At 40.5% G+C, this 12,085-nt stretch overlaps 1 protein-coding gene across 2 annotated transcripts; it reads right to left on the bottom strand.

The window, feature by feature from the left end:
• Positions 1-129: 129 nt before the first annotated feature.
• On the bottom strand, positions 130-11,339 carry Fkbp14 (peptidyl-prolyl cis-trans isomerase Fkb14). 2 transcript variants are annotated; one of them, XM_065306050.1, is made up of 3 exons: positions 10,944-11,339; positions 952-1,240; positions 130-775 (listed from the first exon to the last, which is right to left on the bottom strand). In XM_065306050.1, the coding sequence occupies exons 1-3, from the start codon at positions 11,120-11,122 to the stop codon at positions 593-595; spliced, it is 651 nt and encodes a 216-aa protein (XP_065162122.1). In that variant the 5' UTR covers positions 11,123-11,339; the 3' UTR covers positions 130-592. The 2 variants fall into 2 exon arrangements, with proteins under 2 accessions (XP_065162122.1, XP_065162123.1); XM_065306051.1 differs by having other exon boundaries at positions 964-1,240; positions 10,944-11,334.
• Positions 11,340-12,085: the final 746 nt, after the last annotated feature.

Raw genomic sequence — 12,085 nt, 5'->3', positions numbered from 1 at the left:
TTGAAAAGAATGTAGAATATTCGTAAACAAGTGATGCATGAGCAAAAGTTAATTAATCACGTTTTTATGATGGTTATAAAAGAAAACGATTAGTTTAAAAATAGGATGTGAACGCTGGTAATAAAGGTATTGTTGTTTTTTTTTATAAAGTTTCGTTATTAAAACAGCAACAAATTCACAAACTGCAACAAATTCCACATGCACACCGTTTTTGTTTCTACGCACATCTAAAGATCGTAACACATGCTCGTTGCCAAACTCGTTCATTTGCTATCATATCATTATTTCATCGTAAACTTTTTACACTTAAGATATGTATCGATATAAACATAAAACATAAGTACCAGACCTTCAACACATGAGGAATAAATATTTCATCGTATAAAAATCGTTCTTAGTTCTTACAAGTTAAAACAACTGGTTAGAAATAGGTAGTGTGAAAAGTGGAAGTGTATTTGCAGGATTCGAAGTAGGACGTTCAAGATTGTTTAAATAAAACAGAAAATATCAATGGAACCGCGAAAGGACGAAACCATGAGCTTAATATCCTATTCAGTCGGACATTGTTTATGGAAGAATGACGAAGGACGCATTAAAGTTCGTCGTGTTTGGGCCCTGAGAATTCATCGTGCGAGATAAATCCGTTCTTATCCTTATCCTCATGCTGGAAGATCTCCTCGACGAGTTTATCGTGATCGGCGAGCATGTTCTTCACCTCTTCGGATTGCACATCACCTTCGGCCGCTACCATTTGTTTCTTCAAGTAATCACTCACCTAGAAAAGAATAAAAAACATAAATTTCACTTCAGTACTCACAGATATTAAAACACTGAACATCGCGTGGAAGCAACATCAACAAATGAAAAGCGTGAATAAAACATTGCGTGAACTAAATAAATAAAACTAGTAATGAGTAATGAGAACAAAACAAAAGCAAAGCTAATCCTTACGAAGTCTTTTACCTCCTCCCTGCTGAGCATATTGTTCTTGTCAAGATCAATCTCCTTGAAGACATTTGTGGCAGGCGCAGAGTCACCAATGTTGATCAATTCGACTTCAAAGTGAAGAGTAGCTCCGCCAGGAATAACACTGCCGGCTCCACGATCACCATAACCCAAAGAAGGTGGAATAACAAGTTTACGTTTTTCACCAACGCACATGTTGGTTAAACCTTGGTCCCATCCTTTGATGACTTGTCCAACACCCAATTGGAATGTGAATGGTTGATCTCTATCAAAACTGCAAATAAAAATATAAACATTACTAAAGTTCGCTGGATGCAGGAAACTTTCGTTTTTGTACATCACATAAACATCCATAGGTAATATTATAGAAAGTAAAGCCCACGAACTTTTTGCACGTTGCAATGGCACGATGACATTAAAAGCATTAAGAGCACCATTGGGGAAAGTCGCGAGACGCTTCCGCACGTATTTTATGATTATTGCCAACCAAATGAATTCAACGCTGAAGTTTAGGCCGCCAGTGCCGCCTAATGTGCACGGTGCAAACGAAAGTTTGCTAATGAGCGCGGGTTTTGTCATGAAGACGTCTTCGCGTAACGCTTAGCAAGCCGGAACTACATCCAGCGTCCATCACGTCGTAATCACATTTCGTTTCATCATCTATAGCGTAATCATTATGTACGAGAATAAAGATGTTACAGAGGTAACAACAGGAAGTAAACATACCAAACGCTGCGTGTTTAGTATCGAAATAAATGTCTTACTTTCTTTGAACCTTCACATAATTTCTTAGGATTTTCTTCTGTTGCGTTTTAGCGAGTTTGCCGCCGAGAAAATCGACGTGGTTTACAACCTGTTTTTCGTATTTTTGTAGGCAACTGAGTTCATTACTAATGTAAGATATGGGATTTTAGGTTTGCCGCCAGTTTGATCCCCCACCGACCTCCACAAATTTCGGTTTTAAATAATTTACAGCAATTGGGATGTGGAATGTTCGTGAATTCGACCCGGCGCAATTCGTTTCCACTGTGGCGCGCACTAAAGTTGAAGAAAGTCGTATCCGTGCGTGCTCGCAAACATATTACATTTGCTGATGAGCAGGTAAATTCCGACATCTTCGATTTCTCTTAAATTACTTTTATTTTTCCGTGCACGTAATTTGCTAACTGCAAGGTGAATTATCTAAATATAAAATCAATTTGTAAAAAAAGTTAGTCGCAAATCACAATTCAATTTTGTTCCACAAGTTTTGAATACTTATTTGTTTACCTACAGTTTCTAACTTTTTCGTTCTTCTGGCTGGCGCTGAGCCTTTTCTTATGCGCCGGTTTTAGCGACTTCTCAACCGCCCCGAAATACTTCGATATGCATGACTTTCTTTAATATTTAATGCGGTCTTCTGGTTTCTGCACACTGTCATCGGTGTCGGCTCGCCGTGCGATGTCATCTCGTTTCCGTTCGCAGTTAACTTCGCGTAGGCACGGAAAGAAATAAGAAAAGTGCGCCGCGACGATATTCCCACAAAGTTGCGAAAGATGTGCTACGGGTTCGGCTCCAGCGCGTCCCAGTCGCGTCGTTACGCAACAAGACGCCATCTTTAAATATTAAAACGCCGCACGCGGCTTTGCGACCGAGTCCAACAACGCTACTGCCAAAAATAAAGAAAACTTTTGAGCGATGCGAGAATGCGCCTTGCAGTGCCAAATGGCTCGTCTCAATTGTGCCATTATTTGATACAGTTTTATAACGGCGTTGAAACGGAAAAAAATTCAAAAAAAGTTCAAAGCCGCATAAAAAATGCAAACGTGGACTTTTGCAAAAGCGGTTAAAAGTCGCCGATGTGAGCTCACAATGAGCGCACGCCAAATTTATTTTACGACTTCCACTAGACAAGAAATAGAAACGAAAAACTTCTGACGTGACGAGAAGTCGAGGAATACGGAATAAAAAATAAAGAGTGCGATTGCATCAAACGAAAATGCCAGACAGGCTGCGAAAGCAAAAAAAAACTAAAGGGCGCACCGGTAGGCGCCTTTTGACCGAAGAGACCACTTTTCTTGCCTTGCCTTCACTTATTTTCCTGCAGCAGAAGCGGCACTTGTGTTTCGTGCTTCGCTTGCGCTTTTGGGGTTGCGGGATGCCTCGATTGAGTCGTTCTGTGTCAGCCTGCGAGCAGCCCTTCGGGCTTTGATTGTGCACCGCTAAATATGCAGATCTGACATGAAATGAAACGAGGCGCAACAAAAAATGTTAATAATCTACACACATTTTCTTGTAAACTTTCTAAATAATTGAAATAAACGTCAAATCGATATTAACACAAATTTCATTTACTCACTTCATAAAGTTAGCAAAGTCTCGCGTTTATTAAATAAAGTTATTAAACGACGAGCATATTAAGTGCTCAATTTTCGACGTCGCATCAAATTAGACTTGCTCTTTGCGTGGCTAATTCACAAAAAAAATGTACCAATTAAATGATAACCAAGGCAACACGTAACATTGATGCAGATTTGGTGCTGGCTTTTTAATTTCAACATTTTTGCGTTTACTTTAGATCTTTTAAATGACTGAGGTAGAATGCTCAGCTTCAAAAACTTCAAAGGCGAGCCCGAACATTAATTAGGCCTCTAATTGCTGCCCCAACGGGAGGCGGAAACGACCAAGGCGCGATTTACTAAATCCACGCGCAGCGCTCGCAAGAACTGAACAAACTTTCCGATTAACAGCAAACTTGCAACGATTCCGGTCTGTTTGTTCAACTATCTTATTGCAGCCGCCAGAATGTTCTACCTTTATTATACTTGTACCTTAAGACCATTCAGTGCAAAGATACCGAACAAGAGGAAAGGAAAACGCATATTTTGCGTTTGTTAATGGCCGTGAATCAAAACTTTATTATGTGGCGACATCTATGAGCGAAGTTGGCAGAACTAAATATTATACAAACTTGAACAAGAATTTACAGTGGCAAAATCACTGGAAATCATTTCTTGTTAAAATTAAAAAAAACGAAAACGAGTTTATTTACGTAGTGATTATTGTTTGTCCAGAATGCAAATCGTTCTAACTTCGTTAATCATAAATTTGCTTTCGCTCGGTTTAAAGGACCACCGCCCCCTAATCAAATTACCGTCACGTCACAGCAAGTTCCAAACAACTTAAATGCATTATTTCAACATCCCGACGACATTAACGCGAAGAAGACCCAATTACCTAGCTTAAATCAAGTGTATAGGATAAGTACGAAAACAAGTAATATTATAAATGTATACCAAACTGTCAAAGTCTGCTTAGACATGTTGCGCTTTGTAATGGAATATTTTGCACTTCGGTTGGGACTCTCCACGCCGGCGAATCAAATATTGAAAGCGCAGACACGACGTGCCCCCGTCGGAAGAAACTTCCGGTACAGGAAGAAATAAAAGTCGAGACAATTGACTCTCTGCAGCCGCCGCAGCAACGCGGACGAAGTTACGAGTGCGACCATAAACTGCTACCGCATGTGTTCCGTGCCCATCCTCCCCTTTTCCCCCTAGCTTTATGAACGTGAATTATAGAAAAACTTGGATGATATTCCAAGGTTCACGTGTTCGCGCAAGCGTCACCAACAAGTATGCCAAAACAGTTGAAACTTTAAACAACTCCAGCCGCAAAATGCAAACAGAAAACAATTCAGAAACAGAAAACTGCGAGAAAAAAATAGTCTCCTACAATACGAGTACTGAAACTCCAAAATTGCGAATCAAATTCAAAAAGTTCTGGAGGAGTTGTGTGTTTAAAATCAGCGTGCATTTTACAGGTGAGATTAAATTTTCACTGTTTCAGCATAGAAACAAATCAAAAGTTAATACTATCCTGACGCGCACATGATAATAACAAACTATTTGTTGAACTGTGTTGAAAATTAGATTAAACTATGTATTCATGAAAACTTACACGCTTGTATATGGCATCAGGTGACATACAATATTGTCTTTCTAACAGTGTGCAAACTGATGCGCTGGCGACATTCGAAGAACCATAAAACACGACGCTTCCTGATTTGAACAGAGCGTACAGCATGGGTGATAATGCGTTGCAGCTAACCGCATGTATATATCGGCGGCGGTGGTGTGTCGGTTCATCTGGAAAGCGTCGAATAGTCGGCTGCGGTTGCGGTGGAAAGGGTCGTATGGTCGACGCAATATTTCCCCAGGGCGTCCTACATTAGCGTTTATTGCGAATGACAAATCGAGCGCGCGCCAGCAGCCACGCGCCGCCACCACCACCCTTCTGGTGTCAAATGCTCAATGAAACTTTAATTATCTTATAAAGAACGATAACATTATACTCTGCAGATTTTTGAAAGTAAAATCTAAGAAAATTGCAAATAAAACAAAACATAACATGAAATATACGGTGCTTTTTGCTGGAGTAAAAGCAATGACAGATTTTATATCGTCTCAATTTATTTCTACTTTCACGCCCGATTAAAATGCATAGCGTACGGTGGGTGTGAGCACGCAACAAATTGCAGTGTGTCATCGTTTGCCTAGGAAGACAAATTCAAAGAATATGCGATAAAACGACGCACTGTGAAAGCTCGAATAAGTGGAAAAGAAATGCACAGCGATAATACGGAATATCACTTTAAACGGTGTTGCTCAAGTCCCCCCTGCTATTGGTGTGGGCGCACAAGAGGGCGAGTTATCATCGTGTATGTACAAATGCAACAATACACACACCCACTCGTGCAAATGCAGCGCGGCGGAGGCGGCAAACGGCGGCATCGGCCGCTGAAAAACGCTATGAATAATTTAGCACCGCAGAACGTGCGCGACTCGCGTGCCCTTTTCCGCTGCGGCGCAACGATGTTACGGTTTTAACGGCGGTGCAGCTGCGGAGCACGAAAAATATTCGTTCCATCATTCTTTTCCTGTCTGACATTTGTTCATTCCTATGCGGAACCAGCCCCAAATGTGGTGCTTTTTTGCTCGGATTACACCGGTGATCATCCGGAACTGATTATCTCGCATTATTTACTGCAATAAAATTGTCATAACAAACGATTACCGACGAACCACAAAAATTTAAAAGTGAAAAAATATTATTTCATGATATTTACCACACAATTCTTGTTTTAATTAAAGATCTGTATGAAATCAATTTATATGATGAATTATATTGTTCATTATAATCAAATTGTGCGTGCATTTGTTTGTATTTACCCTGGCAATGATATTTGCGCATGGAAAATCGCACATCGCTGTAGAAATAACGATGAAATTGGAAAATAATAAATCACAGAGGCCGTCAATCTATTGTTGATTGTTTCTAAACAAATTTACAAAACGTCTACTTTATTTTAAAATCCCAGTAGTACTGCGTACAATATTTCGATTAGTTGTCAAATGCATTTTAAAAATTCCACGATATATTAATTTAAAACGCAAAAACAATATTTGATTAATAATTGAATCTCGTGTGGTTTAATAAAAATTTATTCAATATGGTTGTAATTCGCACCCCAAACCGAGGCGATGGACGCGCAAATGGCCTACAAGATTCAGAGGCTCTTCCTGGTGATAGCGTATCACTCACTATGCGGCATGATAAATTTAAACAAGAAACTGCTAACGCTACTAATCCTAATTGTGATCCAGGACAAGATAACAAACCCATTGAGGAGATAACAGAGCAGAGAGCAGCTCAACCACCACAAAATCCAAGATCCAGATGGACCGATGTTAACCATCAGGCTGCGTATCAAGAACAACCCGCAGTTCAACCTCAGGTCCAACAACAGGTCCCTAATCAAAATCAACAATGGTCTAATCAAAAAGCACAAGAACACATGTGGCAAGAAATGCAACGACGTGACATGACACGACAGGCCGCTAATACTGCGACAATGCTTCAATACAATTCAGGAATGGAGACCCCAAATATTAATCCACCCGCGGGTTATGCAGGAAATGGCCTACCACCAAATAATAAATCATTTACACCCTTCAACCCAAAGAATTCACCAATGTTGACTAATGCACCCAATGTTGATTTGCAACAGAATTCGATGGCTAATGGTCTGTTACAAAACCAACAACGGCACCAAGTCGCATTAGACAATACCTGGACTGGACAAGCTCCCATGGTTGAAGAGCCTGTGGAAGCTCCTCCACCACAACAATTTGAAGTTATACCATCAACATTAGGAAAGCCTCCGCAGTTTATCATGCGCAACCCTCTCAAACCTCCAGATGTTCAAGGATATCCTGCACAACAAACTCCACAAAGGTACTGTCCCAGATATCCTGGTTCGCCAAGAGGTATGATGCAACCTGGAATGATGATGCCGCAGATGATGGGTCAAAACCAAGGCATGCCTCAAATGGGTATGACTCAAATGCCACAGGTCATGCCACAACAAATGACAATGCCTGTTGATTACATGGCCCAAGCGCAACAAATGCAACCGGCCTCTTATCCATATGGATATGGCAATACAACACAAGGGAACTTCAGTTATCAGCCAACTTACCCAAGTAATCATGGCATGCATGGACAAAGTGCGAATACTACAGTGTGTCTAAATTCATTCAATTGAACATGTTCCGCATCATCAAAAAACTCATATACACAACTAAATTATTTCGCATATAAATTGTACTTATAGTGAACAATAAAAACTTTATGTTTAAGATTGTGTATTGTATGTATTTATATAAGAAATTACAACTCCCACACATGGTGTCGAATGCTAACGCATTGCATTGGAATTGATAACGCAATTTTCACACCAGTTACGGAGTTATTGCATCTGCATTGTTAATTTTCTATTACACGGGTCCACGTGCTGAAACACTGAGGGTGGAAATAGCATCAACCGCGTAACCCGCTCCGCACGTGTTGAAACTCGTCGCACTAGCGGCTTAAAACATTTACATCATTTGCGCTGTCTGCTCATGACGTCCAGCGGGGTTTGATTGCGGTCGGTGGTTTATTGCAGCGAATAAAAGATTAAATTTACATCATTTGCACGCGCATGAAAGCAATAAAAGAAAAACACATCACCTGATGAATGAAGATTTCGGACATGTGATTCGGCTTTAATAAGGATTTGTGTGGTGATTAATGAATAATAAGACAAGTAGTAGACGACGCTAGATTTAAGTGAAGATGGATAGGAAAGCAAGAAGTTTTATTACATGACTTCCTGAAGGTCGTTGTCGCAGCAGTCGTCAGACAAGACGGAGTAGTCAACTTAATTCTTTATGAGACTGTCGCCGCCGGACCGCATTCGAATACGATTTCCTTTCCTCGGCAGGGCAAAGACGTACAGGTGCACTTCTTAAATCATCTACCGAGTTTATGAAGTTTTAAGTAGGGGTCGCGTGACTTGGTGTCGAGTGGCAAATTCTTCGGACAAAAAACAGAATAGGGCGTCACATCCGCCTACACAATTTTTCGCTTAGACATTAATATTCATTTTCGGTAGAACGTCAAAAAACAGTCAAAAAGTGCACAACGCGTGCAAAAAAGTTTCCAACGTCTTCCAGCTTCCCACGAGAGGAAAAACTGCTGGAAGAAGCGGCTAATTAGCACGCCCCACCAAAGGGCATGAAAGTACAAAGTACCAAAAGTGGACGAGTGCGAGCGCGTGGTGGGCAGGAAGAAAGTTGAATTGGATTATTTATTCACACTTTCACATTTATCTGTCTCTATAGTGTGCAAAAGAGCAGGTATACAATGTAACTGTCATTCCAACATATTTAGTAGAGTAGTGTAAACATGTTACACATGTATTTTATACTGAGTGTGACAAAAACGAAACGACAGCAAACAACTTCTTTAATGTTTTATCATTTAAAACAAAGAATAATAATTTTTTGGTAAAATGAAATTTAAACTTTTTGGGTTGTTGTATTTATTTTTTTGTTAAATTAATTATAATAAACAGCCAGTACGATAGAATATTCCTAGGCGACTAAGCAAAACGCGCAAAGCGTTCAGAACAGAGAAACCCCATTACATATCCCCGGAGGACAAGTTACAAATCCTTGGTGAGGAAAGTGAGCAAGAGCAGGAGTCGTCGCGGCGAGCATATCGCCACCCCTTGGCGTCGCGACGCCCGACCGTCTCACACGAACCTGTAAACTGTAAACTATTTCGCCTCTTGATCCGCCGACCATTTTTAACGGGCTGTTTGTTTTGCGCTGCGTTTGCATCGCATTCATAACTCTCTTATACAACAATTCCAGCAGCCACCAGCGCACCAGCATAGCAAAAATAATATTTTACGCTTTCATCGTGTTACATTCAGCATCACTTGAGTCTTTGAGCGATGCTTCAAAGTGCAAACAGGCTAAAAGCGCAGTGCGGCGAAAAAGCGATGCTGATTCTGCCACACGCTCGAGACATCGCGGAATGCGCGACTACATTTTATTTCACTTGTCATACACGCCGACGACGCATAAAAAAAAACAACAAATATTATAAAAGTGATACGTGTTGCGGCAAAGAAGGAGGGCACGTCAACGCTCCCTTCGCACAGGGACATTTTTCATGCTTATTTAGTACAAACTTATTTTTTTGTAAATTTTCTGACCCATGATAAGAGCCCATCCGTGTTTGAGTCAACTTTCATGTGTTATCAGCTAACAGTATTACTCAATTGGGAATTATAGTAATCTAAAAATTTCATAATACGCGCCGGATAAATATATAGTATATGGGCGTGTAAACTCGATACTATGTAGCACGACACCCGAGTATGGAGGCTAAACAAACTCGGTAACACTCGTAACTTGAACGATAGTAAGTAATTTCAAACTTTTTAACTTTAAACATAAATAACGAAAGTCTAAAAATAAAACCAATTATATTTGCGTTAGGAGTATTGGGTACATATTTATGTTTTAGGTTAGTTTTCTTTGAAAATAGGTTAAAAAGCGTTGTATTTGCACGATTAACGCTTCAACGAATGTTGAAATAGGGTGCCGATTGGTAACAACTCGTGCGAACAACGAGCCAAAGACTTTTATCAAATAATCACGAGATCAAACCCGTCCCCCAGTCACAGCCGTATGTTTACATTCCATCGCAGTTCGTCGTTTGATTGAGAGATTAAAAAGATGAATGACAATTTCATCACCACGCAAGCGCTGCACATTATTAAATTAAATCTTCATCTAAGTTTAATCTTTTTAATTGAGAAGTTGAACAGAAAAGCAAATATTCCATTCAATACTTCGATTCATTGTAATCCGTCGAAGATACAAAAGAAAGGAGAGAATTGAAAAAATAAAAAGAAAATATGAAAGTTTTGCAATGTGTAGACGTAGTGTGTACGTTGTTTTTTTTTTCCTGCAGTTTATATGGTATGCCACAAATGCGCGGCGAGACTCGCTTTCAATTAAACGAATGACGTGTCGTTTTCTCTTTTTATTAAAATTTAATTTACGACTCATGCTCACGTCACAGTAACTAGTTGTTTCGCTGTTATTATTACGTGTAATTGTCCAAAACAATAAGTAGGTATTCAGGACAAGGAGGATGTACCATTAACACCAGCAACTTGCAAAAATACAAAAAAGTAACTGCAGGATATGAAGACATATCAATTCCGTGGCTTTTCGCGCTTCTACCAGCGTGAAACATGTATGACTTTAATTTGTATTCATGTGGTATATAATTGAGTTAACAGCGTTACCGTTCTTTCGCTTCACGTCACTTTAACTGCGGCTCATTTCGGGCCTGCTCCGTTTAATGAACTTTTTTCGACGCGCATTTTACGCTCGCGCGAGTGTAATTTCTTGGTGGAATAGCTATCAAAGTTTGTGGGTCCACCGCCCAATGTTTTCAGTTTACTTTTGACGCACATGATCGCTAAAGATGTTAATATTAACGGTACATTTAACTTTTGTCTTTTGTAACCATTTGGTTACCAATGACATGTCATTTTTTTGTATTTTTGTTTCATAGATAATTTAACTTACCTGGAATCAAATTTGGTGCCGTCTGTGAGGGTACCCGTGTAGTGCATCGTCAGCATGTCACCATTCTTCGACTTCACCTCGCAACCTTCGGGCACGCTGACGACGTCAATCTTCAGCTCCTCCTTATCGCAGTTGGCGGCCGCCACCAAAGCGACCAAAACAATCGCGACGAATTTCATCTTATTGGTAACAAATAAAACTGAACACGTTGCTACTGTTTGTCAACACACTTGTGGTGTAGAGAAGAAAAGTTTGATGCGCGAGACGCGAAACTCGGCGACGACGAGACGACGCAAACAGTGCTGTCGGCACGGTGACCCGTTATGCAGTGCGCTCCAAGTTTCAAGTCAAGTCGCGCCGCGCTGGTGCCACGCTACAGTTTGATCGCGAGGTGAAAACACGCAGCACACAGCAACAGAGAGACGTGGCCAACGATACTCGAATCGCGACTATCTCTCGACCACCTCCACGCATTTAATGTTCTATCTTCCATCCTTTAGATCGTCCGCGTTCGTGCGACTCCGCGTCACTTCACTACACCACCCGACGCAGAAAAAGCCACAGGTCGGTCGGCGATTGGCTTGATCCAAAACTTCAGCGCGTTTTGTTTTATTGTTTTCGCTGTGTTTTTCACGCTCCGATATTTGTCGAATTGTCATAACACAGACAATAGCCATAAACTAGTTCAATTAAGAAGAGAGTGTTTGTAAAACAATCGAAACAAGCTGATTTATCGCCAATTACCTATCATCATTCCAGCGCGCAATGAACAATGTGCTAATACGCACTCCGATTCGCGTCGAGAGTTTGGCGAAAAGGAATTAGTTCCGTTATCGGCCGTTACATGCAGATCCACGGAGTGCATATTCTTGTTGTTTAATTATTGTACGATTCGCAACGCAGTGCAACAATGCATGGAAGCGACTAATATAATAATAAATCGTACTCTTAATGAGCGCTTGCCACGCGCCGCCAACATGCAGCGCACATTATGCCGTTGGATAATTATTTAACTAGCAGTTAAATGTTTCGCGTGCGTTGCGAATTTCGACACATTGTTCACCGTTGACATTTCATAAAAAACAACTCCATATCGAACCAAATTAAAATTTTACAAGTTGATAACCTTGTGATCGAATTTT

The sequence above is a fragment of the Atheta coriaria genome, unplaced genomic scaffold (assembly GCF_025399875.1).
Source record: "Atheta coriaria isolate IRGN ID8LTWV9N9 unplaced genomic scaffold, Caltech_Dcor_3.1 hic_scaffold_6_pilon, whole genome shotgun sequence".
In the NCBI taxonomy this organism is placed as follows: domain Eukaryota; kingdom Metazoa; phylum Arthropoda; class Insecta; order Coleoptera; family Staphylinidae; genus Dalotia; species Dalotia coriaria.
This window is presented reverse-complemented; position numbering and strand designations above follow the sequence as displayed.